At 55.8% G+C, this 26,341-nt stretch overlaps 9 protein-coding genes across 9 annotated transcripts; 5 read left to right on the forward strand and 4 right to left on the reverse strand.

Moving 5' to 3' along the window:
• Nucleotides 1-677: 677 nt before the first annotated feature.
• On the forward strand, nt 678-7,134 carry QBC33DRAFT_464789 (chitin synthase 5). The gene is made up of 3 exons (XM_060425131.1): nt 678-1,438; nt 1,497-5,201; nt 5,285-7,134. Exons 1-3 carry the CDS (start codon nt 1,137-1,139, stop codon nt 6,720-6,722), a joined length of 5,445 nt encoding a protein of 1,814 aa, XP_060287505.1. The 5' UTR covers nt 678-1,136; the 3' UTR covers nt 6,723-7,134.
• Nucleotides 7,050-8,974, reverse strand: QBC33DRAFT_591376 (branched-chain alpha-ketoacid dehydrogenase kinase; the record flags this gene model as incomplete). Its single annotated transcript, XM_060431643.1, has 2 exons — nt 7,050-8,622; nt 8,742-8,974. The coding sequence occupies 2 exons, from the start codon at nt 8,972-8,974 to the stop codon at nt 7,377-7,379; spliced, it is 1,479 nt and encodes a 492-aa protein (XP_060287506.1). The 3' UTR covers nt 7,050-7,376.
• Nucleotides 8,975-9,425: 451 nt separating this feature from the next.
• On the reverse strand, nt 9,426-10,264 carry QBC33DRAFT_523212 (uncharacterized protein). The gene is made up of 4 exons (XM_060426611.1): nt 9,835-10,264; nt 9,721-9,761; nt 9,590-9,658; nt 9,426-9,525 (listed from the first exon to the last, which is right to left on the reverse strand). Exons 1-4 carry the CDS (start codon nt 10,003-10,005, stop codon nt 9,435-9,437), a joined length of 372 nt encoding a protein of 123 aa, XP_060287507.1. The 5' UTR covers nt 10,006-10,264; the 3' UTR covers nt 9,426-9,434.
• QBC33DRAFT_591392 (RAD5-like protein) lies at nt 10,234-13,858 on the forward strand (the record flags this gene model as incomplete). Its single annotated transcript, XM_060431644.1, has 9 exons — nt 10,234-10,980; nt 11,035-11,120; nt 11,190-11,282; nt 11,330-11,758; nt 11,825-12,378; nt 12,455-12,727; nt 12,779-12,883; nt 12,939-13,579; nt 13,629-13,858. The coding sequence occupies exons 1-9, from the start codon at nt 10,623-10,625 to the stop codon at nt 13,856-13,858; spliced, it is 2,769 nt and encodes a 922-aa protein (XP_060287508.1). The 5' UTR covers nt 10,234-10,622.
• Nucleotides 13,859-14,421: 563 nt separating this feature from the next.
• On the reverse strand, nt 14,422-15,339 carry QBC33DRAFT_554469 (RNA polymerase; the record flags this gene model as incomplete). The annotated part of the gene is made up of 3 exons (XM_060429516.1): nt 14,422-14,950; nt 15,034-15,116; nt 15,247-15,339. The coding sequence occupies 3 exons, from the start codon at nt 15,337-15,339 to the stop codon at nt 14,422-14,424; spliced, it is 705 nt and encodes a 234-aa protein (XP_060287509.1).
• Nucleotides 15,340-15,810: 471 nt separating this feature from the next.
• QBC33DRAFT_554470 (uncharacterized protein) lies at nt 15,811-17,473 on the forward strand (the record flags this gene model as incomplete). The annotated part of the gene is made up of 3 exons (XM_060429517.1): nt 15,811-15,930; nt 16,049-17,215; nt 17,288-17,473. The coding sequence occupies 3 exons, from the start codon at nt 15,811-15,813 to the stop codon at nt 17,471-17,473; spliced, it is 1,473 nt and encodes a 490-aa protein (XP_060287510.1).
• Nucleotides 17,474-17,602: 129 nt separating this feature from the next.
• Nucleotides 17,603-18,725, forward strand: QBC33DRAFT_147357 (uncharacterized protein). The gene has a single exon (XM_060422146.1). The coding sequence runs from the start codon at nt 17,931-17,933 to the stop codon at nt 18,543-18,545; it is 615 nt and encodes a 204-aa protein (XP_060287511.1). The 5' UTR covers nt 17,603-17,930; the 3' UTR covers nt 18,546-18,725.
• QBC33DRAFT_591394 (uncharacterized protein) lies at nt 18,678-19,682 on the reverse strand (the record flags this gene model as incomplete). The annotated part of the gene is made up of 2 exons (XM_060431645.1): nt 18,678-19,449; nt 19,507-19,682. 2 exons carry the CDS (start codon nt 19,680-19,682, stop codon nt 18,906-18,908), a joined length of 720 nt encoding a protein of 239 aa, XP_060287512.1. The 3' UTR covers nt 18,678-18,905.
• A 1,804-nt stretch (nt 19,683-21,486) lies between these two features.
• On the forward strand, nt 21,487-26,216 carry QBC33DRAFT_510832 (uncharacterized protein; the record flags this gene model as incomplete). The annotated part of the gene is made up of 5 exons (XM_060425791.1): nt 21,487-23,124; nt 23,459-23,460; nt 23,497-23,539; nt 23,600-23,814; nt 23,867-26,216. 5 exons carry the CDS (start codon nt 21,487-21,489, stop codon nt 26,214-26,216), a joined length of 4,248 nt encoding a protein of 1,415 aa, XP_060287513.1.
• Between the last annotated feature and the right edge of the window lie 125 nt (nt 26,217-26,341).

Raw genomic sequence — 26,341 nt, forward strand, 5'->3', positions numbered from 1 at the left:
GATTACAGCCTATGGCCTGGGTCTTATACGCTTCCCACCAACAAGTTATACAGTGTCATGCGCTGCAGCAGGTTCCGGTTGCTGCGCCCACGTCGGCGGCAGAAGTCTTCGTATTGTGCCACCCAGTCCAGTGGCATCATCCCACAGGTCAGGTCTGGACTCTGGTGAGATTTTCTGGAAACGCACTCTCGTATTCGCCCTCTTAGTTGTGGATTTTAAGTGGCATAGCATGGATGAAGATGGCATTGCAGCTCAGTGTACGGCGGGTATGCCCAAGATCGGACGGACAGATGGACAGCTGCTATGAGCAATCTTGTCCTTTTTTCTTCTTTTTCTTTGCGCACGGCGTACTACAAGATTGTATTCATTTTGCTGTTTCCTTTCCTTTCTTTTTCTCTCCTTTCTCAGCTGAGTATGATCCACCCACCCCCTGCTCCCCGCCACATGCAATTGCATATATAGACTGTACCAAGGTACAAGTACTTCGTTTTCGGAGCGATGCCAGGATTGGAGGGATCATCCTCGTCCAACCGGGAAGGCCTCAATTCCAGTGGCGGCGATTCCACTACCCCTGCAGGCTTGGCGTGGGTGCATCAATAGTTCCTGCCGCCCGCCGTAATGACCATCGTCTCTGGCTTTGGGTGGGCACTTTGCTTCTGCTGATTGTCTCCTGCCCCTGGTCGGCAGAGAACTCATGAAGCATTGCTTCAACCATCGATTTCCTTTCTGCTTGACTGCTCCGTTGCATTCTTGGCCGCCTCACTCGCTCTAGTGGCCTCTTCATCCAGTCGTTAAACCGGTTCCTGCACCGGCGTCGAGGGCGTCTCTGAAGTCAACAAAGAGCTCGGCCTCCTGTTTGACGTTGCTCAGCGAACCAGCCGCCCGTCACGCAACCTGCTTCCACGTCTCGGGACACTCACTTAATTCGACACCCTCGTTTGGACTCTTCTTGGATACCTATTCAATTTGGCTACCTTCTCCGTTGGTAGTTCTGGTTGGATCCCTAGCCGTGCTTGTGAAATATCGCTTGACATCTGTGTTCCCCGGGCTCTTGAGATAGGCATCCACCTATCGAGTTCGGAATTCTAAGACTCTCATCCGCTTCGGAGGGGCACCACCATCCCAGCCGCCTCAGAATGGCGAACCCACGGATGTCGATGTATTCCGTGGCGTCGGATGGTGCGACTGGTCCCCGCGGTGCCGGCCAGCAATCCTCACAAGTCTCGACGACCACCCTGCTGAACGCCGTACACAACATCTATCTCTCTTCCCAGCCATACCGGCTCGATGCTGGGTCAAGCCTGGTAGTTAACACCTGGCTTACCGCAGCCCAAGCTAGCCCGGATGGACGTGCTGGGGGGACTGTCGACACAGCTTTGGCGGCAAGAGCGTGGGAGCATGCTCGACGACGTGCTGAGGATGGCTGTATCATTCTGGGGTATGCAATATACTCGTTTCTCGACTCTAAGCTTAGACGGTCACTAACCTGTGATTAGCTCCCTGCATACCTCTACGCCTTCGCAGCTGGCCCCCTTCCTGGCCTCCATGCCCCTTTCCATTCCGAGTTCTCTGTTCAAGGCCCTCGAAGCCGTCGAGCCCTTTCTCCGCTGCGTTACCCCTTACAACCCCTCAACCCCACGCCAGGTGGCTCTTGGCGCTACCTTGACCCTCAACCTCGCCGGAAATTTGACAGCAGCCACTCTTGCTTTATCGCAGGGCGGGATTGACACCTGGAAAGGCCTTCTCAGCATTCCGGCCGAAGCAGGTTATCGAGCATTCGACGTGTTCTACTACCTCCTCACATCTGCATCCACTCCCGCGGAACGCGAGTTCCTCGGTCTCAAGCATGCCTCCAGCTACTCCCTCCTGTCCAAGTCAGGCACATATGATCCTCCGTCATACCTGCCAACTGCCGACGATGCGGCTGCGGCGGATGATTTCCGCACAGCATTGAAGGAAATCGGAATCAAGGGCTCTGCACATCGCAACTTCATTTCTACACTTGCCGGCCTCTTGAAATTGGGCAACACTCTCGACTACGAGGCTGATGGGGACGAGCTGGATGAGATCTGCGAGGACGTTAGCGGACTTCTGGGCATGGATCCCGCAATCCTCGCCCGGCAGTGCACTACCGACGATAGAGCGACATTCATCGGCGGCCTTTACGAAGCCCTCGTGGACTGGGTCATCACCAAGGCGAATGAGGCCATCGCGGCCCAAATGACACGCATTCGAGATGGAGACGAGTCCAGCGATGGCGGGCGCGGGGCCAGAACTCCCAACACCAACGAGGACAATGGCGATACCGTCTGCATCACCGTCATTGAAATCCCCGACCCTACGCTGGGAAAGGCGGTCGCCATGCGTGGCATATTCGACGACGGCATGGGCATCAACTCGGAGATGAAACAGGATGGCATGGATATGACTCCTGCCGGAAGCTCAGTCGTCCGAGAGATGCAGAACGCTGTATCCGAGTGCGGGCCTGACTTGGGGGACATGAACGGCCCCACCGGCAGAGACCGGCAGCATGTCTTGGAGAAGAGAGAGGAGATACTCGAGAAGATTGCCTTCTCGGCCGACGAGGACGGTTTCTTGAAGAAGCTCCTATTCCCCGTCGAGGGCGAGGGCATCAACCTCGGCCGCAATGCCCGGTTCGACCTGCCTGCCTTGCTGAGCAGTAGTAGAGTCTGGTACCACCTGGCGATCCACCCGACCGATGAGTCTCCTGCTAGTCTGGCCGCCCTGCCATCTGTCACTTCTGCGTGGTCGGCAGGAACGGTGTCTCGCCAACTACGTGCCTGGAGGCTCCCTGAGTGGGCCAACAGGCGCAACAAGCACCTCGATTTCACCGCAGACTTTGATCTCGACGAGTTTGTGCAGCGATACCAGATATTGGGCTGCAAGGATGGCAGGGACGGTATCGAAAGCTGGATCTTGGAACGAGGATGGAGCAATGGCGAGGTCGTCATCGGCAACGAGCGTGTATGGATGCGCGAGAATGCATGGTGGGAGGCCGAGGCCATGCTCGACATGAAGCCCATGGGAGGCCACATGCCAGGCATGAGCATGGGTATGGGCATGGGCATGGGCATGGGCATGGGTAATGCCATGTCCACTGTCGGGCCCGAGTCCGGATACTCTGCAAACGGCAGCGGGTTCTTCCAGCCTCCTCTAGTGGATGTCACACCCAGCGGCAGTCGTGAGCGGCTCATCCACCAGAGAAACCTCAGCCAGCCCACCATGGGCCCCAGCCCGTTGGCAGCGCCATCCATTGCGCCCACCGCCATGAGGAACGTCAGTAATGGCGACTACGGACTCGGCAACAAGGGCGACACGTACAACGACCAGGTGTACTACAACAGCGAGGGAGAATTCATTGGGAACCTGGACGAGGAGCTCGCAAACAACAAGTCCATAGAGGAACGCCCAACCAGCACCTCACGAAGGGTATGGGTCGTGGTTGTCTGGGCCTTGACCTTCTGGATCCCCTCTCCGCTTCTGCGCTATGTCGGCCGCATGAAGCGGCCAGACGTCAGAATGGCGTGGCGGGAGAAGCTGGTCCTGTGTTTCCTTATCTTCCTGCTCAACGCCATGGTCGTATTCTGGATTATCTGGTTTGGTCGCCTTCTCTGCCCCAACTTCGACAAGGCCTGGTCTCGAGACGAAGTGAAGACGCACCAAGGCGGAGATGACTTCTGGGTCAGCATCCGTGGCAAGGTCTACGACATCTCCAAGTTCTGGAGGCTTCAGCACAGCGATAGTAACATCGAAACCACCTCGGACTTGATGATGCCCTTCGCCGGCATGGATTTGGACCCGTACTTCGTAGCACCTCTTCCTCTCCTCTGCCGCGGGCTTGGCATCAGCGACACCGTACAGCTGATGACGAACGCCACGATCACGAATCCCGAGGGTATGCACATCTCGGGCCGCCTCCAGCCCGATCCCACCAGCAAACTGGCCTCTGAGAACTGGTATACGAGTACCTTCCTGCCGCGTATCAAGGAGTACTACCATGGTGACCTGGTCTGGTCCGTCAAGGATATCAAGTCGGACGGGAAGGACAACAACCATGAGTGGTTTATCTACGAGGGTGCCGTGTACGACCTTACTGATTATTTCTACACGTTGAAATGGACCAAGAACCTCCCGAGCAACGCCTTCCTCAACGCGGATCTCATCAACGCCGTCAGAAACAATCCCGGCCAGGATCTTACCGATTCTTGGAATTCCATCGTCGAGAGGAGTCTGGGCAATGAGACGGCCCATGTCAATGTGCGGAACAGCATCACCTGCGTCCAAAATGCCTTCTACGTCGGCATTCCTGACTTCAGATTCACGGCCCGGTGCCAAGTCAACAACTATATCCTCCTCGCCTTCACCGTCATGATCTGTTCCGTGATCCTCATCAAGTTCGTGTCGGCGCTGCAGTTCGGCTCGAAGCGAAGGCCGGCCCCCCAGGACAAGTTCGTCATCTGCCAGGTCCCCGCCTACACCGAAGGCGAAGATGCCCTGAGGAAGGCGCTGGATTCGCTCACGGCTCTTCAGTACGACAACAAGCGGAAGCTGATCTGCGTTATTTGCGACGGTATCATCGTCGGTGCCGGCAACGACCGTCCCACCCCCAAGATTGTGCTGGATATCCTCGGCGTCGACCCCAAGGTTGACCCACCCGCCCTTCCCTTCAAGTCCGTCGGCAACGGCAGCGAGCAGCTCAACTATGGCAAGGTCTACTCGGGCCTCTACGAGTACGAGGGCAACGTGGTGCCATACATCATCGTCGTCAAGGTCGGGAAGGAATCCGAACAGAGCATGACAAAGCCCGGCAACCGTGGCAAGCGCGATTCGCAAATCATGATCATGAGCTTCCTCAATCGTGTTCACCACCGCGCGCCCATGAATCCACTCGAGCTGGAGATGTTCCATCAGATCAACAACATCATCGGCGTGGATCCCGAGCTTTACGAGTACCTCCTCATGGTCGATGCCGATACCTGCGTCCGGGAGGACTCGCTCAACCGTCTGGTTGCCGCCTGTGCCAACGATGCCAAGATTGCCGGAATTTGTGGCGAAACGAGCTTGCAGAACGAGGAGCGATCCTGGTGGACCATGATTCAGGTTTACGAGTATTTCATTTCTCACCACATGGCCAAGGCCTTCGAGTCCCTCTTTGGCAGTGTTACCTGTCTGCCCGGCTGGTATGTAACCCACCCCCCCCCCCCCCTTTTATTATATTTTATTGCCCTTCCTTCCTTAAAGCATATCGCTCACAAATATACAGTTTCTCCATGTACCGTCTGAGAACGGCTGATAAAGGAAGGCCCCTGATCATCTCTGACGCCGTGATCAAGGAGTACAGTGACTGCCATGTCGACACCCTCCACAAGAAGAATCTCTTGTCTCTCGGAGAAGACCGTTATCTCACAACGCTGATGACCAAGCACTTCCCGTTCATGTCGTACAAGTTCATTCCCGACGCCTACTGCCAGACAGCTGCGCCTGAGAAGTGGAGTGTTCTGCTATCCCAACGCCGTCGCTGGATCAACTCGACCATCCACAACCTGGTGGAGTTGATGTGGCTCAAGGAGCTGTGCGGCTTCTGTTGTTTCTCGATGCGGTTCGTCGTGTTCATCGATCTCTTCGGCACCATCATCCTTCCTGCCACGTGTGTCTACCTGGGCTGGATCATCTATGTCGCCGCCACCCACCAAGGCCAGTTCCCGCTTATCTCGATCATCATGCTGGCCGCCGTCTACGGCCTCCAGGCTCTCATCTTCATCTTGAAGCGTCAGTGGCAGCACGTTGGCTGGATGATCATCTACATCATCGCGTTCCCCATGTACTCGTTCATCCTTCCCATCTACTCCTTCTGGAACCAGGACAATTTCTCGTGGGGCAACACTCGCATAGTCATCGGGGAGAAAGGCAACAAGAAGGTTGTTGCAGTGGACAAGGAGGGCTTCGATCCTCGCAGCATCCCGTTGCAAAGGTGGGACGACTACGCGCTGGCTAACAGCCTCCCTGGCCGCCGAGGCGTGAACATGGAGAAAGTCGGGCATGACAACGCCGTCTACGACGAGAACTACGAGCTTGACGACATGAAGTCGGTGTACTCGTCGGTTCGGCAGGCGTCGATTCTCACCGGCCTCCATGGTCACGGTGCTGGTGCGTACATGCCACCACAGTCTCCCGCGCCGTTCTCCGGTCCCGGCGGTGTGACTCGCAGCTCGACCTTCCTCGGTACCTCGCCGTATGGCGATGCCGGCTTTGGAAACCGTCAGTCCATGGTGTCCATGGGTGGTGGCTTCCAGGACGTCCAACGTACCCAGTCTCCGTATCAAGGCGCCACTGCCAGCCACAGGCCGAGCATGGGCAACCTGCGCATGTCGACCACCTCGCCGGCACTCGGCATGCCAGCGGCAACACCTCGGTCCTCCACCATGATGGGCTACTCGGGTGGCGGAAGGCCGCCCCTGGGACTGCACGCCGAGTCCGGCCACCAGTCGACTCTCTCGTTCGACTTCCAGCGGGGCCACGTCGGACCCGACGACGCGGCCATCATCGAGGCCATCCAGTCCGTTCTCGGCGAGGTCGACCTCGACACCGTTACCAAGAAGCAGGTCCGCGCCCTCGTGGAGCAGAGGCTGCAGACAGAGCTGGTGGGCGAGAGGAGGACATTCATGGACCGGCAGATCGACAACGAGCTGGCCAACATGTAATGGGGTGGTTTTCCGACGCATATCCCAATTACCTGTCTATCTATCATACATAACTAATACTCTTGATCTACGGATACATGTGGAGGGAGGGATCCATGCGTCATGACCGGTCTTCACCGTATAAAGGGTTATCGGGAGGGCGTTCGTATCGTTTTTATTTATTCTCATTTTCAGTTCCTTCTTGTTGGGGTTTCTATTTTGTCGTACTGTTTAGCCGAACTTGCTTGGGTTGTAAAAATTGTCTGGTCGGGAAGGGGCCGTGAGAGAGTCGAGAGTCTCTTATCATATTCACATCACGTTCCTTAACTTGCTGTGGCGTTTGATCCAAATCCGTTGAGGTTGCATAGGTAATTTCCATAGCTAGAACCACTCTAATACAATCCATGTACTGTATGTACATCATACTCCTGAAAAGCCCTCCTCTCCCTTTGCTCCTGGCCCTGCTAGTGTTTGATAGCTGCACCTGCCCGCACTTCTCAGTTAATCCGTGTAACTATGTATGCCACATGCCCATATATGTCCGTTCATGTCTTTACAACCGTGTTCTGTCTAGCCCGGGGGGTTGAGGTCGTGGTCAGCGGTCAGTTCTTCCGCTCACACGTCGGTACGCCACACACACAACACGAATAGCGACTGAGGGGGAGACCACAAAACTCACTCTATCCTCCCCACGCCCTTGAGCCTCAGGTACACATCCGTGCCCCAGCCATACAGGCTCTGGACGGCGATGCCGCCGCCAAAGTACTCGGCATAGGCCCTGCTCAGGGGCAGGCCGTAGCCCAGGCCGGCGATGGAGCTGCTACCATTGCTTGCCTGGGAGATGACGGCTAGCGCATCGTCGCCGCCGTTGCCGTTGCCGCCGCCAGCCGACAGGTCGGCGCCAGAGCCGGAGCCGGAGCCGGAGACGACGTCGTAGTCCTCGGAGAAGGTGGTGAAGGAGTACGACCAGATGCTGGGCTGCACGTGCGGCGATATCCCGCCACCGCGGTCGCGGATCCGTATCGTCACGCCGGGGGCGTTGTCGTCCAGCGGCCGGATCCGGTCCGGCCTGAAGGCGCCGAGGGAGTCGGCGGGCGGGTCCAGCGTGACGTGGCCGCCGGGCTGGCCGCCGGCGTCGTCGTCTGCGTAGCTCCGTTGCTGCTGCTGCTGCCGGGGCTGCTGCTGCTGGGGCGGCTCGGGCGCGACGGTTATCACGATGGGTTCGCTGTTCATGCCGCTCTCAACGGTGGCGCGGAAGGAGTTCTTGAGCAGCTCGGTCACGATGTACTCTAGGTGCATGGGCACGTAGGCAAAAGTCGTGTCGGGCTTGCCGTCGATGACCCAGCGGGGCCGCACGCCGTACTTGAGCTCGCAGATGTCGGCGACGAAGCCGCCGCAGCTGTCGATGGTTGCGGCGGGCCGCAGCGCCGTGTCGATGACGCCGATGTAGGTCGGGTTCTCGGGGCACGGGGTGGGGCTCGCGCCGGGGTTGAAGTGCGGCGTGCTGCTGTAATGCAAGGCGATGTGCTGCTCGGCGACGAGGCGGGTGCCGATGCGGGCCCGCAGGTGCGAGTCCAGGAAGCGGGTCACCTCGGCCGGTGAGATGTACTTGCGGCACTCGAGGAAGCCGCGGGCCAGGATCGGGATCGTGTCGGTGTGCGTCTGCACGAGCTCGGCAAGGACTTCGGTGAAGCGTATCTCGTCCTCGAGACTGCTGATTGTGCGCTCTTTCCACGGCAGGAGGGTCGAGAGGGAGTGCTGGTAGTTGTTGTAGATCTTGTTGATGTTTGGGTTCGACACTACGATGTACGGCAGGCTGCGCAGCGCCTGGATGCGGTGTGCCAGCCGGATCGGCAGGAGCGAGAGAGTGAAGCGCGCCGAGGAGAGGAGAGCCTCGGCGGACAGCGGCGGCCTTCCATGTCTAGAATCGGGGGAGCGGAGGGAGATTGTTAGTCACGGATCCAATTGAACGCCCTGGCTTCATCTCAAGTCGACTTCACCCCAAATCGGAGGAGAAGGAGGCCAATTGCCTCAACTTACTTTACAAGGTCGGCTAAGCTTAACGGGTGAAGGCGCTGTTTGGCGAGGTAGGGTACATCGTCGTCTGCGACGGACGGATCGAGGTGCTCCTCACGCGAGTGGGGTGGCCTCGATAGCCATGCCGACGCTTCTCTAAGGTTCTTCAGCGTGGACGCTGTTCGCCGGCATGATTGGCCGTGAAGCGTGGCCCTCGGGGGAGCCAAACGCTTCAATGGCCTGGAAATCGAGTTCATCTCGGCATTGCACACTTTCTGCAGAGTACTGCGAGGACGAGGTGTAAGGATTCAGTCGTGGGCATGTGAATTTGGCTGCAACCGAGAATCGGAGTCATCAGATCCTAGCGGGCACTGAGCAGGGACCTCCACCACCACCCCTACGTCACCCGCAATACTAGGTAGTGTACATGGGCCTGGGCAACGATCGCTGGAGTCAACCCTTTCCCTTCCCGCAGTCGGGCTAGAAAGGACGAGACCATGCGTAGCTATTGATTTACAGACAGCCAACAAGGTCCGAATACGTGCAAAAGTAATACGATGGGCGACTCATGGACATGGGGGGAATACACGATAACATGAATCTAGTGGAACCTTATCCGTACATGGAAACGAGCTCCACGATTATGCCCCTCCATTCAAGCCCCTCCTTCACGCCGCATCTGGTGGAGTCCCCGCAGCCTCCCCCGCCCCCGACGCCTTACTGAGTCTTGACTTCCTGGTCCTTCTCAACAGCTTTGACATGCTCGTGTTTCTCGAGAGTGGTGACGGAGTCTTCAGGGAATGACACACTATAATGCGCGCGTTATTAGACAGGCTGTTCGCACAGGAGAATTGGGTAGGTAGTTGACATACGAGAAGCCCTTGATCAGCGAGTACTCGTGCCCAATCTTGCCGCCCTGGTCAGTTGCATGCTTCTTGGCCCTGGGAGGAACATGTTAGACGCCCATGATTCTATTGTAGAGGAGCAGACGGGGAGAGCTTACTGCGCAACCTGCTCCGGGGTCGCGTCGTCCTTGCAAGTCACCTGTCGCCGGGGTCGCCTATGTTAGTGTTACTTGCAATCAAAAAGCGCAGTCGGGAATGAGGGGGTTGCGCACAATGTAGGTAGGCATAATTGCTAGATGCGAAGAGAATGGTCTCGATGTAAGTAGAAAAGGTAAAATTGAGGTCGGTATGAGACGATAAAGCAGACACGAAGTAGACAGAGCAACTCGAAACAGCTTGACTGAGACTGGGCTATGGATCCTCCTTATTATAACTGGGTTCATGTGGAATGAAGGAGATCCAAGTTGGACGGATGACGCCGCGTAAGGCGTCCCCGCATTGGGCGTGCTTCGAGCGGCTATGAACGGCAGGTGGTTAGGCTGCGGCTGTTCCCTATGATGTGATGCAGCTGAGTGAACCTTCCCTGGCCTTCCTTGGTTCTGGACCGCCACCTAACGGGTCTGTTTTCGTCATCCCCTGTCGCCTGGCTCCCGCTCCAGTTCCCACCAATGCCCAGTCGCCAAGATCTCAGCCCGGCAGCTAATGAAGATTAGGTGAGGGAGAAAAATCGCAAACAAGTGATTCGCAATTTCGCATCTATGGTTTCCAGTATAGAGGGTTAGGGTTGAGTGAGCTGCCCCCCCACTCACGTGGCGCCGCGCCCCTGCAGGCTCTGGCTAGGGTGATTAACGCGTTACCCACCTGTCTTATTTAGGGCCCAGACGCGACTTTTCCACTTTCTACACTTTTTCACCACGCGTCCCTAGGTATAGAGCCCATCTCCGACCCGCCCGGAGAATTTTAGATTTTAAAGCGTTCCCCGTCCAACTACCAGCCTTACCTAAGTACAGTGCATACCACATAAGTGGAGGCCCTGAACCACTTGGTACTTGATCAAACAATGGCGCCTCCCAAGAAGCGACCATATCATGTCATCGACTTGACAGGCGATGATGACGACTACACCATCGATCGTCAATCCAAGTCACCTCGACTTGGACTTCCATCTTCCAGTCTGACATCCCGAACGGCGAGCTCAAGCCGGCCCTTTTCCAGCTCGCAAACGTCTCTCCCACCTAGGCCAAGCCAACCGTCTCTACCAACCAGGCCAAGCCAGCCGTCTTCCCAAAACTCGGGTGCCTGGTTGACTCAAGGGTTTCCTTCGTCCTCACAGGTGGCTGCTGATGATGGAGAACTAGAAGTCTACGATCTCACTCAGGTCGACGATGGGCCCTCCCTCGAACTGTATGGGTTTCTTGGTCTGTCGCAGCCGCTCTCTCCCTCGAAAAGCCTCTGTTAACGAAAGGTGGAAGAAAACAAAGTTGTAGGCGTCAGGTACTATGACGGCTTTGCTACTGCCGGTGAAGTGGTAACATGCAAGCGTGAACCGGAAAATCAGGTATGCCTGTCTCGTCTGGATATACCGCTTGACAATTTCAGAGTCTTGGCTGAAAAACAAATGCCGTAGTATGACTCTAATGCCATCCAAGTCACCAATGTGCTGGGAGCCAAAATTGGGCATATTCCCAGGACAGTTGCGGCAAAACTTGCCCCTTACATGGTAGGTGCATCTGCTACACTGGGGAGGCCTGATCTTACGCGCCATAGGACAAGAAGGAGATCTCTGTCGAAGGGATGCTTATTGCCGAGAAAGGGTTTTACGATGTTCCCATCCGCCTTTACATCTATGGGACAAGTAGCAGATTTGGTCGATTGCATCTAGAGGCAAAGTTGAAAAGGGACAATCTTCTCAAGCCTACCCAAATGAAGCAGACGAGAGCGGAGAACGAGGCTCAACGACGGCAGCAAATGCCCCTGACTAGCGGTCGGGCCAGTGGTGGTCTTGGGGGCAATGGCCATGCGACCCAGCCCGAAGCCTCTCTAGAAGAGTTGACACAGGCAAGCGAGGCTGTCCAGCTCCGGACTACCGATGATATCGTGAAGACTCTAGTTATGGACGAGGACTATCTCTCCCAGATGCCCAAGGCTACCCAGCCAGAGACGCTCCGCGCCAAGCTCCTTCCATATCAGCTACAGGTACTCCTAAGCCACACTCACCCAGCACTGCCTATGGAAGTAATGACGAAGCTGACTATTGCCCAGGGTCTCGCGTGGCTCATGGCCAAGGAGAACCCCCAGCTCCCAGCTGTCGGCTCTGAGTCTGTGCAGCTTTGGAAGCGTGATGCTCGAGGCCGGTACATCAATCTCGCTTCCAGCTTCACCGTTCAGCAAACCCCTAGCTTGCTCTCCGGTGGCATCCTGGCCGATGATATGGGGCTAGGCAAGACGTTGCAAATAATCAGCCTCATTCTCGCAGCGGGGCCTGGTAGCACCCTGATTGTTGCCCCTGTCAGTGTCATGAGCAATTGGGAACAGCAGATCCAGCGCCACGTCCTCGAGGAACATGCCCCGCGTGTTCTCATCTACCATGGCAGCTCCAGACAATCGGCTATGAAGACGCTACACACATTCGACGTTGTCGTTACCAGCTACGGAACCCTGACAAGCGAGTCACCCAGTGGCGCCCTGTTCCAGAGGAAGTGGCGACGTGTCGTTCTCGACGAGGGCCACACGATCCGGAATGCAAGTACGAAGGTGGCCGAAGCAACCTGCGGCTTGAGGGCACAATCCAGATGGGTTCTGACTGGGACCCCAATGTTAGTTACCTGCAGACCTGGATCATGCCCTCTCCCCCTTCCGAATTGACTTGCTAACCTTGGATCCGTTTGATAGTGTGAACAATATCAAGGATCTGCACTCGTTGCTCAAGTTCCTGCGTATAACAGGTGGCATCGAACAATCCCAGATATTCAATGCCTTGATTGCGCGGCCTCTGGCCATAGGCAAACCTCAGGCTGAACGTCTACTCCAGTCTCTCATGCAGGACCTGTGTCTCCGGCGTAAGAAAGACATGAAGTTCGTGGACCTAAATCTTCCGCCCAAGACCGAGTACATCCACCGGATCACGTTCCGGCCTGACGAGAAGACCAAATATGATGCTCTCCTGTGAGTACTTCTCCTTCCCTAAGCCGGGCTCCGCGACTAACCCTCTCCAAGATCTGAGGCGAGAGGCGCCTTGAAAGATTTCCAAAACAGGTCCAAGACAGGACATAAGGGCATGTTCCAGAGTGTCCTCGAGAGACTTCTTCGACTCCGTCAAATGTAAGCAACGGAGTGTTCCTAACTGAGGATGAACATGGCTAAGTGGTATTATTAGTTGCTGCCATTGGACGTTATGCAGAGAACGTGTTGAAGACCTTCTCAAGTTCTTGGAGACCGAGGGAGTGGTGACTCTGAACGACAAGAACAAAGCCTTGTTACAGCAAGCCCTTCGGCTTGCCATCGAGAGCCAGGAAGAATGCCCAGTCTGCATCGATACGCTAACAATGCCAGTCATCACCCACTGTAAGCACTCATTCTGCAGACCATGCATTTCTAAGGTGGTAGAGGTGCAGCACAAGTGCCCCATGTGCCGCGCAGAGCTCTCCGAGGACAAGCTCGTCGAACCGGCACCGGAAGATACACCCGCGGAAGATGAGCAGCAGTACGACGGGGAAAAGAAGAGTTCCAAAACCGAGGCCCTGATGAAGATCCTGCAGGCAACATTGAAAAACCAAGGCTCCAAAGTCGTGATTTTCTCGCAGTGGACTTCATTCCTGGACGTCATTCAACGTCAACTTGACGACCACGGCTACACTTACACGAGGATTGACGGACGCCTGGCTCCGCATCAGCGCGATGCTGCAATCCATGCCCTCGATCACGATCCCGAGACGCGCATCCTGCTTGCCAGCCTGAGCGTGTGTAGCGTGGGATTGAACCTCGTCTCGGCAGATACGGTCGTCCTCGCAGACAGTTGTAAGTACCATACTCCTGCCCTCTGTACCAGGCCCTGACCGTCATCTAGGGTGGGCTCCCGCAATTGAGGATCAGGCTGTCGACCGAGTCCATCGCCTAGGCCAAACGAGGCCCACTACCGTGTGGCGACTGGTCATGGAGGACACGGTCGAGGAGCAGGTTCTTAATATCCAGGCCGAAAAGAGACAGCTCGTCAATAAAGCCTTCCAGGAAAAACAAGGCAAGAACAAGAAGGTGAAGGAGACGAGAACGGCCGACATTCTCAAACTTCTCGCCTGAATCCCTTCCAATCCGCCCCCTTTCCCTTGCCCTCCTCGGAGTACCAAGGGTCTGTATGTATTATTGCTCCATGTGTCATCATTCTTGTATTCGCTGTGGCTTGGACATTTCGAATCCCTCGCATTTCTCGAGGGTGTTATCGAACCTTTAATTATGGGATTGCGAGGGCGTCATAATAAACAGGGAGCACCGTCGGCGAGGGCCACGTGGGGATATTGCAGTGTGCCCCCACCAGACGTTGTGCCATATTCTTAAAGGTGACGGAGTTGGAGGGAAAACATAGAACTGGGTCTCGAGAATTACGATTCCTTGGGCAGAACCAAACGCGCCCGAGAGTGTCATAAAGCCACCCAACCCATGGCGGCAAATTCATTCGTTTTGTTATTTCTGTAGCCAGGAATTTTACAACCTCTCGAGCTCCTTAAACGCCAAAGCAATGTCCTTAGCAGATATACAACGCCCCGGCAACACAAACAACCTTTAATCCGAAGCGGTCATGGCGCAAGACACGACACGGAGCGTGCAAAATGCGCCGAGAGATCCTCAGCCGCCCTCTCCTTTCTTTACACGCAGAGCCTGTAGCTTGCGTACCGACCAGCCGTCTCACTGTTCCGGATGATTTTTACTACGTGGCCCCTCTTCAGGCCAAGATATCTCGCGATGGGATCCTTCTGCAGGATCCGCGGCAGCTGGGTCTCCTTCAGATGGTAGCGCTTAAGCAGGGCCGTCTTCTCCTCGCGGCTAAGCAAGATATGCTTCGGGACGAGTTCGTGGTGGGTGATGTTGACCAGCAGATCTTCCTCCAAGAAGCATTCGATCTGGGTGTACTGCTGCATGGCCGCAACGACCTTGCGTGCCTGCGCGCTCAGCGCGGCGCAGGTGACCAGTATGCCCGCCTTGAAGTTGTTCACGGAACAGTGCTGCACAAACTTCTTCATCTGAGCGACACCGATGGAGCCCTTCTCCGGTACGAATTCGACCCAGATCGTGCCACACTCCGGTGAGGGGTTGGGATTGCTCGGTGTCGGTGGTAGGGTGAACTTCTTGTTCATGGCTTCGCTTGGGCGCGCGGAGAACTGCATCTTTCCTCGGCTACGATTCGGAAGGGGGAAATGGTCAGTTTACTGAGGATGGGAGCAGCCGGCGCTCTCAGAGAGGAGAGAAAGAATACTCACTTCGGACTCCCATCGGCATTGGTGTACTCTAGTCTGAACCGGTCGAGCGATATCTTCACTTCATCCTCAGCAAGCTCATATCCCTGGATTGTCGCAGGTCAGCGCATAAGCCCGGAAATCAGGTGGCTACAGAACTTGACGAGAAGATGCTCGCCGTCCCGAACGCAGGCGGCGATATGTGGTTTGGTGTTGAAGAGGAGAGTGGTCGCGTACCCTATCCTGTACCATCTCATGTACCGTCCTCCATGCCCGCCAGAGCCTCGTGACCTCCTTGGTCCACATTCCTGACTTAGATTCGTCCTCCATGTTGTGTGTCGAGCTGCGATGGTTGAAAGGGCGAGGGTTGAGGGGTTGCAAAAGGGAAGGATCGTTGTCAATAGAACCAAGCGCGTCCATCAGCCTCGTCAAAAAAAAATTCTAGAAAACGGCGGCACACTCACTGTCTCTGCAAGGAGCTCGGACACCCCACACTCTCGCCTAAGGCTACCCACTAAAATGCCTATATTACATAACCCAGTCGTTGCTTAAAGACGCACAGACCGTGGATCCACGAGGCACACAGGGACACGGGTCACAAAAACCTCGACGAATTTGGGGAAAGACGAATTTCTTCCTCGAGGAGTTCTAGTCAGATTCTTCGCAATTGAAACTCGCTTCTTTAGCTCATACTTTTCGTCTCTTGCAGGAGAGACGGAGAGACTGTTACAAGTCTAATCCTCCCGTCTAAGAGGGTCCCCGTCCTCGATTACCTTGCCTCCGGTTCCCTCTCTATCTATCATGGCTGAATCCAACGATGCTGCTGCCCCGGCAGCCAAGCTTGTTAAGCCCAATGTCGAACTCTTCAATGAGCAGGTCGCCAAGGCTGAGAAAGAGTACAATGATGCCATGTCTAGATATGTGAGTAGAGGAACATGTCTCACCTCATTTGCAGCTCCGCTTAGGTGCATCTTGAATACCCACAAAGCCTCCCTGCAAAGCTGCTTGATACATAAGCTCACATGATTGTTCCTCTCAGAATGCCATCAAGGCCAAGGTTGAACTTGCCCAGCCAAACAACAGGAACAAGGATACCCAGAACCCAACCCAGAAGCGCCGGCAGGAACTGATCACCCAGGCCAACGAGATCCGCCAGAAGCAGGCTGGCGGCAAGAATGCCCGCAGTGGCAAGCTGGAACAGATCAAGCGCCTCGATGAGCAGGTCCGCAGTCGCATTGCTGAGCAGAAGACCGCCCGGGGCAAGGTGTCCTTCAAGAGCGCCGAGGATGTCGACCGCGAGATTCAGAGGCTCGATAGCCAGGTCAATAGCGGCATGATGAAGCTTGTCGACGAGAAGAAGGCCCTCGCAGAGATTTCGAACCTCCGCAAGGTGCGCAAGAACTTCTCCCAGTTCGATGATTCGCAGAAGCAGATCGACGACCTGCGCGCCAAGATCAAGGAAATCAAGGACAGCATGGACGACCCCGAGGCCAAGGCCCTGAGCGAACAGTACTCCAAGATCCAGGCCGAACTCGACGCCATCAAGGCCGAGCAAGACGAAGTATACAAAAACTTGTCGGGCCTGCGCGACGAGCGATCCAAGCTCCAGGCTGAGCAACAGCAGAAATTCCAGGCCATTCGCAAACTGAAGGACGAATACTACACTCAGAAGAAGGCATTTGAGCAGCACGAGCGCGAGGCCCGCCAGCGTGCTCGGGAACGGCACCAGTCCGAGCGGGACCGCATTGCCAAGGAGCGGAAGATGGAGCGTGCCCAGAAGCTGCTTACCGAGGCCAGCGACCCTGCGTACCTGGAGGAAATCCGCCGGGCTAATAGCCTGCTGCATTTCTTCGACCCTTCACACCAGGCAGCCGACGAGAAGTCTCCTCTGCTCGCCAGCAAGGGCCTGAGCGCCCAGGCGCAACGAAAGGTTGACGACGCAAACATCAAGGGCACCAAGCTCCTTCGGAAGGAGGATCGCGAAGACGAGTACCTACCCGCCGTGAAGAAGGGCAAGAAGAGCAAGAAGACGGGCCCCGCAGAGTCGTCCGCAAAGTTCTTCAACTGCCCCCCCTCCGTCATTGAGGATTGCGCATTCGTCGGTGTCGACCCGCCTATGGGCTCTGCCGATGTCCCCACCGTTATTGAGAAGGTCAAGGCCAAGCTGGACCACTGGAAGGCTGACCAAACTGAGCAGACCAATCGGGTAAGTCACGTCCCCCCCCCCCGACCTCGTCAGGTTTCGTTGCCAAGGATGCAAATCTAACCCTCGCTGTAGAACATAGAGAAGGCCAAGAAGGAGATTGAACGTCTGGAAGCCGCAGAGGCGGCTGAATCGTCCGGCACCGCCACCACCACTACCAACGGTGCCAACGGCAAGAAGAGCGAGGACAAGCCTGTGGCTGAAGTGACGGCTGACCTAAAGGAAACCTCGATCGCAGATAAGGAAGAGGTGAAGGCGTAAAGCTGGGAAAATTCTTACCATATCTACCTACCTACGGACAGAGTTACGTCGTGGACATTTTTGGCAAAATAAAACTACCCATCTCTCTCGTCAAGAGTACTAGCATATGTAACCAACGCTGGGTCTTTCAAGATTACTCCCACGGGGATCACTTTTTATACTCGCAGGCGGGCCCCTTTTCCGTATTTTCTTCTCTGGTCTCAAGGACATCTTTACCTGGCTGTCTTTAAGCTCCCCCATCACCCATCATGTTGTAACTACCTAACTCTTTATTTTTTTGGTTGGTACACTTGAATAAAAAGAAACAGCACCAGTAACCCTTCATGGCGCGCCGGCACTCTTACATACACACATACCACTCTTGACCTATCTTTGCTGAGCTCCCCCTCCAACCCTCCTTTCGCCCATGCATTGCATGCAATGCATATATATATATATCTTGGCCTAATTACGCGGTATGGTGTGGTGGTCCATCATTCCCTCTTGCAAAAAACCTGTTGTACGATTGCTATCCTTCCTCGGCAACCGGAGACCAGGAATCGGGCACTCACGCGTTGGGCATGTGGCGGCCGGCCTGCAGCTGGTGGTGGGTTGGTTGGTTGGTGGTGATGGTGTCCTCACCAGTGTCGAGGCTGCTGCTCTATCATCACCCGCAACCATCACGCGATTGCGGATCAAGGGACAGGCACCGTGGCACGAAAAGATAGCGACGAGCATGGGCTATCACGGAGCAGTCTTACGGTTGGCTTCAGGAGGAGCTTCCATGTCATGTGGGTATCTGTCTTTGGTATCATTCCTATGGCATATACATACTGTGCCCCATAGAGCCTGGTCGATACTATCTCTCCTCTCAATATCTCTCCCTCTTTCTCTCTTCATCTCCGCCATTATTTCGGTCTGTTTAGTGGCCTTGCCAGGGGACGGGGGTTCCAAAATATCCAAAGATCCAACTGCCTTCCCAATGGTCCACGATCCGTTAAAAGAAATAGAAATAAATAAAAAAGATGAAGCCCCATGCCCAACAACCTCCAGTATTTTCCAAACTCCGCTTAGCCCAGAAGCTAGCACATAAATCGTAAAAAAAAAATTCTGGCCCTCTGTCCCTGGGTAACCATAAAATAGGGGGGAGCGGGGGTCGTAATACGCTGAAAAATAAGCCCTTTCTAAGAGGAAATGCCACAGCCTGCGCTATGCAATGCGTGTTAGTCATGGAGAGTAAAGAGAAGAGAAAAGCAAAAAAAAAAAAAAAAAAAAAATTGGTTCTCATGCTCTCAGTCATGATCTCGTTAGGCATCGTCATTAACTCGCGGTCGGTTGACAAAGGAGACGTCAAAAATGAGTGGAGCGAGCCTCGAGGCCAGCCAAAAAAAAAAAGGAGAACAAAAGAGTTCGGTTTGGGTTTGGGTGGCCCGAGTCAAGATAGGTATTTTTTTTAGTAACCCGGGGGGATGTAATACGACGTCGGCGCCGGCGTCGGCGGCGGTCTGTATCCGTGTCCGTGGCTCCTCCGGTCCCGCGGGCCCGGCGTCCTCCTCTCCCGTAGGTGTTCCAGCGGGGGCGGGGTCCTGCCGCGCGGCAGCGTGTCTCTGTCGTGGAGACTCGGTCCGCTTGCTATTGTCGGGGCGGCGCCGCCGCTGCCCCGACGCCCGGCCTTCCGCGAGCCGCTGAGGGCGCTCAGGGGCGGGTCCTTGACGGCGGGCTCGTCGTCGTCGGGGAGGGTCAGCTCGACCAGGCTGTAAAAGTACTCAAGCACCTCAGGATACCGCTGTACCGAGGCTTGCCAGTCCTCGTCGATGCCGCGCTTCAGCTGTGCTTGAGCGGCGGCGATCTCGTTGGGGTGCGGGGGTGCGTGGTAGTAATGGTAGGCGTGGGCGGATATGCGTTCTAGGTGGGCAGTATGTGCTGTCTTTCGTCTCTCCGTGAGCAAACGGAAATACTCGAGTATGTAATCTTGAGCGTGTGCCCGCACCCAGGTACTGGAAGGGAGGTTAGCCGAGGGCATCTTCCGGGAGAGGACTTGGGACGACACTCACCGTATGTCGTTGTATATTGACTGCATCATCCTAGCCTCTGCTTGGCGGACGGCGGTCTCCAGCCCCTTGGCCTCGCAATCACAGGCTCGAGTGGCCGGAGCACGGCATATAGCACAGTCCGGGTCCATCCTGATGACCGACTTTCGAGACTTGTAGGGGTAGTCGCTGGTATACATGGTTTAGTGCGGGAGGTGAGGACGGCGGGAAATAACGGTATGGTATGTAATGCCAGTCAAACGACAAAATAGAAGATAATAATACAGATAGGTGCACAGCATCGGTATGGACCATTTCTTCCCCAAACCCCATCCAGGGTCCTGCCCAGAGGGAGGATGAGAATAACCAAGGGGGGGTTGTGGTGTTTGGTGAAGGTGGTGGGGGAGGGGTGGGAAGAAATATCGATTGAGGAGGAAGAGGAGACGAGAGTAAGAAGAGGAGGGACGAGGTAAAAACTGACTGACCTGGTTTATCAAGTGTTCCTTGGAGCACCGCAGCGCTGGCAGGTAAGAGGGGGGAGAATGGAGGAATGGCAGTAATGCGAGGTTGCTGGTCTCATGCAGCAGTCGTGAACGCCTCGAGGCCTGGCAGCGAACGAGCAAGGGCGGAGGGCATGTATCGAGAAGAGAGTGGGAGAGGGGAATGTCGCAAGAGCAGACGGTCGAGCAGTCGAGCAGTCGGGCCCGTCGAGTAAGGGTCGAGCAGTGGGCAGGAGCAGGATCTCTTTGGCGGAGAGGTGCAGCAGGACGAGATTCTAATGGGGATGGGACTCGCCCTCGTGAGGGTTGGCTGCTCCCACAATTCGAGCCCGGCTTAACCACGTTTAGACTGGAATTTGTGTCGTGGCTCGAATGCGGGCCACCCCTCGAGTTGGTTTGCAGCTTGCAGCGGCCCAATGGACGGCTCGCCGATGATTTGGTCTTGCCTGAGCCCAATTATCCTCAATTGCCTTCGCCGGGCCTTGCACCACTCAGATCTCGAGCCAGAATGCCGCTCCGACGAGATGAGGCGAGCTCCAACTAAGAAAACGTTCCCGCGGGGCAGCAAAAGAATTTGTGGAGGGGAGGATTTGAGTGAGCGGCACGACCTAACTGCCCAAGCAACCCCGGCCGGCAACCCCAGGGGGGAAAGTATCGGGCAAAAATTGTGCCGTTGAGCTGCAGCGGTCCCGCCTACGGGTACCTGTACCTAGTCGGTTACACAGACGATGGCTTCCAGCAGGAGTTAGGTTGAGTCTCTTATAGCTCTTATATCTCTTATAACCACCAACGCTTGACTCATGTCTACAGAGTACAAACATGGTGTGGATCAATGTCTGAGATGTTCTTTGAGCAGATATGCGTTGCCACAGCGATGCGATTTAGCTAGAAGGGACGGAAGAGTTACGATGTAGACCTCTTAATCAATCTCAAAACCTCATGCATTGGTGGTTCTTAGAAAAGGGTGGCTGTTGTTCGCTCACAGCCGTCCATCGGTCTCCACTTACAGATGCGATGCCAACTGGCATCATGCAACTCCCACACAACTGGGTTATTCGTACAAAGCAAGATCTTTCGCCATCATTCTCATTATTATGTATAGCCTCCTCATCTGACTTCCTTCTAACATACTTTGTTTGCAGATGTATATCAGCTTCAAACCAATAAGCAGGTGACAAGAGCCTTGCAGCAGCAGCGACATTACAATGCCTCAGCCATAGAATCACAAATACTCAGCCGACGCGCGGAAAGCAAATTGAGTTTCTTTGAATGGCAGCTATACTGATATCCCTTGATCATTGATGGAGTCGATAACTGAATTCCCCAACAGTGGCAGGCATGTGACCAGGGTCCAGGGGTATGTAGGTCGCCTTATCTTATCAGCTACGAGCGCAGCCCCAATTTAAACTTGTCGGTTTTTGAAGAAGGAACCTAACCTGACCACCTAGGTAGCTTTACCTACCTTCCATGGTATTGTACATATGAAGGTCTCAATAACTTAAACATGCCTCCTCGATATTCACCTAATCCGATTCAGTTCTTGCCGTTTCTCTACCCGTCTCTCTTTGTCAGGCAGAGTACCAATGTTCGGCGACTTCCCTTGCTAGCATTTTGGAGTCGATCTAGCAGCACCGAAAGCGAATCCGCCGAGCCCCGATCCCGACTCAACCCGGCGCCAGATGATTTCTTCACTCCCAATTTCGCCGACAAGGCGAAAGTGACCATATATGCAGGAGGCGGTGGTGACGGTTGCATTTCCTTCTTGCGCGAGGCCTACGTGGATGAGGGACCTGCGAACGGCGGAGACGGCGGTCACGGGGGGAACGTCTACATCCAGGCGGTACATGGCGAAACCTCGCTCCATAAGCTAGCCCGAAGGCGCTTCATCCGTGCCGAGAGGGGGAAACACGGGCAGGGGAGCTCCCAAGGCGGCCAAAGGGGGGAGGATGTGATCATCACTGTACCTGTTGGCACCGTCGTGAAGGAGTTGAGCCGGCAGGACCCCGAAGCAGCGCAAGCGTTCTTGGCGGATAGGCGGCGGCGCAGAACTCGGTCGCCAGCCCCTCCCAAACCCGCACCCGAAGCGACCGCTGAAGGCGAACCGGCGGAAGACCCCGACCGGCACAAGTGGCTGCTTTATCCAGGCGTGTCATCTTCCGAGGCTGCGAGGATTGTGGTGCCACGGCTGCCCCGTCGTGACCGCCTGTATGCGCAACCTCCCTCGCCGATCCATCTGGATCTTTCCCGACCGACTATCCGGCCGATCCTCCTGGCTGCTGGAGGCATTGGCGGGCTGGGAAATCCACATTTCGTTTCTAGGGATTACCCCAGGCCGCTCTTTGCGACCAGGGGCGAACCGGCCATCTCAATGGAGATTGAGCTTGAACTCAAACTCTTAGCCGATGTTGGCTTAGTGGGCTTGCCAAACGCCGGCAAAAGCACGCTGATCCGGGCTCTAAGCAACAGTCGGGCGCGGGTCGGTCACTGGGCATTCACAACACTACTACCTAACATCGGCACCGTCGTTCTCGACAATAACAAGGGACGCCCGGTCGTCACCAGCTATCGTCGGAAATCTGTTTCGGAGTCCCCTGATCCCTTTGCTACCGCCGCGGAAGCAGAGACGGAGTTGGAACGGAGAACTAGGTTCACAATCGCCGATATTCCTGGTCTCATTGAAGGCGCCCATCTAGACCGGGGGCTTGGAATTGCCTTCCTTCGCCACGTGGAGCGGGCCGGCGTCCTCGCCTTCGTCATCGATTTGAGCGCCGGGAATGCGGTCAAGGCACTGAATGCACTTTGGAACGAAGTCGGGCTCTATGCCAGGATGCGAGAAGAGGAGGAAAATGACCGGGAGAGGGACTCCCGGATCGACTGGGACATCGGAGCTGGCACAGACGGCACGGGCTCCCAGGGCATGGGGTCGATGACGATGGCGGATTGCCCGCTACCTCCCCCCAACCCAACCGGCCTGCATATAGCAGCAAAGCCGTGGTTTGTGGTGGCCACGAAGGGCGATTTGCCGGACACGCAGCAGAACTACGAGGAGCTAAGGGAATACCTCGGCAGCATCACCAGAGGGGACACGCCTCATCCGAGTGGGATCGAGGATGGGTGGACGGAGAATTGCGTGGCTATCCCTGTCAGTGCCATTAATGGGCATGGTGTGGATAGGATAGTCCATTGGACAGTTGGTTTGCTTGATGGGTGAGCTTTCCGTGTTGTATATCGTAAATAGTCTCCGAGGCCGTTATGTAACATCACTCATGCATCAATCCCGAGCCTTAGTTTTTCGCAGTGTACATAGTAGCTTCCAGGTTGCATTTCACCCTTCGGGTGATCCTCGGCGGCCGTCCCTCTAAACTCTAACTTGACTCAAAAGTGGGGGAGGGGAAGAAGCTGCGATAAAACTCTCCCTGCGAAGCGCCAGTCCAAAAAAAAATTACTGGCCTTCAACCTGCGCTGCCAAATTTGAGGTGTATGTGGAGGACCTTTTTTTGAATCATTTTTGCAGTCGGAGGGCCTCAATTGATAGTATGGCACGAAATAAGTTCAAGGTTTGTCACATTCTATGATCTCTCTAATTCCGCTGGATTGCGTTGACATTGCATGCGCAGAACCGTGGCGGTCGTGGAGGCTTCCGACGAGATACCCGTCGCGGCGGTGGAGGATCGCGCCCCTACCAAAGCTACCCCGATGTTCCCAAGGCGAACGAGAGGCTCGAGGGGTACTACAATGCCTTGCTCAACCTGCCTGATGAGGAGAAGAAAGAGTTCTGGGATGCGCTCAAGCGGGAGCTTCCCAACAGCTTCAGATTCTGCGGCTCTAAAGGGTAATGGGCCCTCTCCATTGTCAACGTTGGATTTGCTTCTAACACGCGATAGACACGCCCTCGCCGTCAAGCGACTTCTGCAGTCTAGATATATCCCCGAGATCACCAAAATCACCAACGTGGATGGCCAGGCTGTCGATCCGCCCAAGCCAGTGCCATGGTATCCCGACAACCTCGCATGGTGGATGACCACCCCGAAAAACGTCATTCGGAAGTTTCCCCCGTTTGCCGCCTTCCAGAAGTTCCTCGTGTCCGAAACCAGCGTGGGCAACATCAGTCGCCAGGAGGTTGTCAGTATGATCCCACCCCTGTTGATCGATGTTCGACCTGGCATGGTAGTTTTGGATTTGTGTGCGGCCCCTGGAAGCAAGGCTGCTCAGCTCCTCGAGATGGTCCATCGGGGCGAAGAGGCCCGTATGCACAAGGTCATCAGCTCGTTTTCTGAGAATGGCTATGGAGTGAAGACCGAGGAGGCAGAAGACGAGGCCGCCAGGCTAGAGGCGGATCCGAGCGACGACGGCAGGGCCACAGGCCTGTTAATCGCGAATGATTCGGACTACAAGCGGAGCCACATGCTTATCCACCAGCTGAAGAGGCTTTCTTCCCCGAACATGGTCGTCACCAATCATGATGCCACCATGTTCCCTTCGATCAAGATACCAAACCTCGAGGACCCGTCCAAGAATAACTACCTCAAGTTCGACCGGATCCTTGCGGATGTCCCCTGTTCTGGAGACGGAACCCTGCGGAAGAACGTGAACCTGTGGAAAGATTGGAACCCTGGCAATGCTCTTGGGCTCCATGTTACACAGGTCCGGATCTTGGTTCGCGCCATGCAGATGCTAAAGGTTGGAGGCCGAGTGGTTTACTCCACCTGCAGCATGAATCCCATTGAGAATGAAGCTGTAGTCGCTGCTGCCATCGAGAGATGTCGTGGGCCGGAATACATCGAGATCCTCGATTGCGCCGACCAGCTCCCTCTCTTGAAGAGGAGAGACGGGCTCAAGAAGTGGCAGGTCGTTGATAAAACCGGCCGCATGTGGAATACCTGGGCGGAGGTTGAAAAATTCGCGAAGACCACCGAGGACGGAGTGGCCCCTAGCCGTCTTGTGGACACGATGTTCCCAAGGCCCGAGGGTAGCGATTGCGCGGATCTTCCCCTTGATCGCTGCATGAGGGTGTACGGTCATCTGCAGGACACGGGTGGCTTTTTCATCACTGTCTTGGAAAAGAAGGCCGAATTCAAAGCCAAGCCGGAGGATGCGAGGAAGGTCCCCAACACTGCGAATGGTGCCAAGCGTCCGCGGGAAGACGATGCTGTGGCGAGCGAGGACACCAAACGACAGAAGGTTTCCGAAGTCGACGGCAGCAGCGAAACACCGACGGCTGGCGCGGCAGAGGTCCAGGAAAAGAAGGATGACCAGAAGACTGAACCGGAGCTTGTCCCTGAACCCATCTCCGAATCCGTCACTGAACCCGCCTCTGAAGTTGATGCGGCCATGACCGGCGTCAGTGATTCGGCGGCAGCGACCCCCTTAAATGCGCAGACTCCAAATTCCGGTGCGCCTCAGATCGAGAGGAAACGAAAACAGGAGGGCCCATATGAAGAGCCCTTCAAATATATCTCCTCTGATAATGATGTGATCAAGGATGTCACAAAGTTCTACAACATCTCACCCAGGTTCCCCACGGATCGCTACCTGGTGCGGAACATGTTGGGAACGCCAGCAAAATCCATCTACTACACGAGCGCCCTGATCCGCGATGTACTCATCCTCAACGAGGGTCGCGGGGTCAAGTTCATCCACGCTGGCGTCAAGATGTTCGTCAAGCAGGACTCGCCGTCGGCCGAGGTGTGCCGGTGGCGGATCCAGTCGGAGGGCATGCCGATCCTGCACGGCTACGTGGGGCCGGAGCGCGTCGTCGTGCTCCGGGAGAAGGAGACGTTCCGCAAGCTCCTCGTCGAGATGTTCCCCAAGATCTCGGACGGCCTGTGGAGCAACCTCGGCGAGGTGGGCGAGAGGGTCCGCGATGTCGGCATGGGCTGCTGCGTCCTCCGGGTCGAGCCCGACGGGACCGACCCGGACTTCAACGAGCGCATGGCCCTCCCGCTGTGGAAGAGCTTCCAGTCGCTCAACCTCATGCTGCCCAAGGAGGACCGCAGCGCCATGCTGCTGCGCATCTTCAACGACACCACCCCGCTGGTCAACATCAGCCTCAAGAAGAAGAGCGAGCAGGACGCGAAGGCGGGGGAGGCCGAGGCGGACGAGGTCAAGGCGGAGGAGGGGGAGGAGTCGGCCACCGAAGAGGCTGGTGCTGTGGAGCCCCACCCGGAGATCAAGGCGGAGGAGACCTACGTCGACCCCCAGGTCGCAGAGGATGCGCCGTCCGAGGAGGACTAGGCGTCTTTACCCTATCAGGTTGATGACTTTGGGTGTGCTTAGAAAAAGGGTTTAGACTCCTGTGAACGCAGGAGCAATACCGTGGGTTTGTGGGGAGGCAACGAAACTCGATCTTCCCTGTACTG

The sequence above is a fragment of the Phialemonium atrogriseum genome (genome assembly GCF_030411735.1).
Source record: "Phialemonium atrogriseum strain 8032-3 unplaced genomic scaffold QBC33scaffold_2, whole genome shotgun sequence".
In the NCBI taxonomy this organism is placed as follows: domain Eukaryota; kingdom Fungi; phylum Ascomycota; class Sordariomycetes; order Cephalothecales; family Cephalothecaceae; genus Phialemonium; species Phialemonium atrogriseum.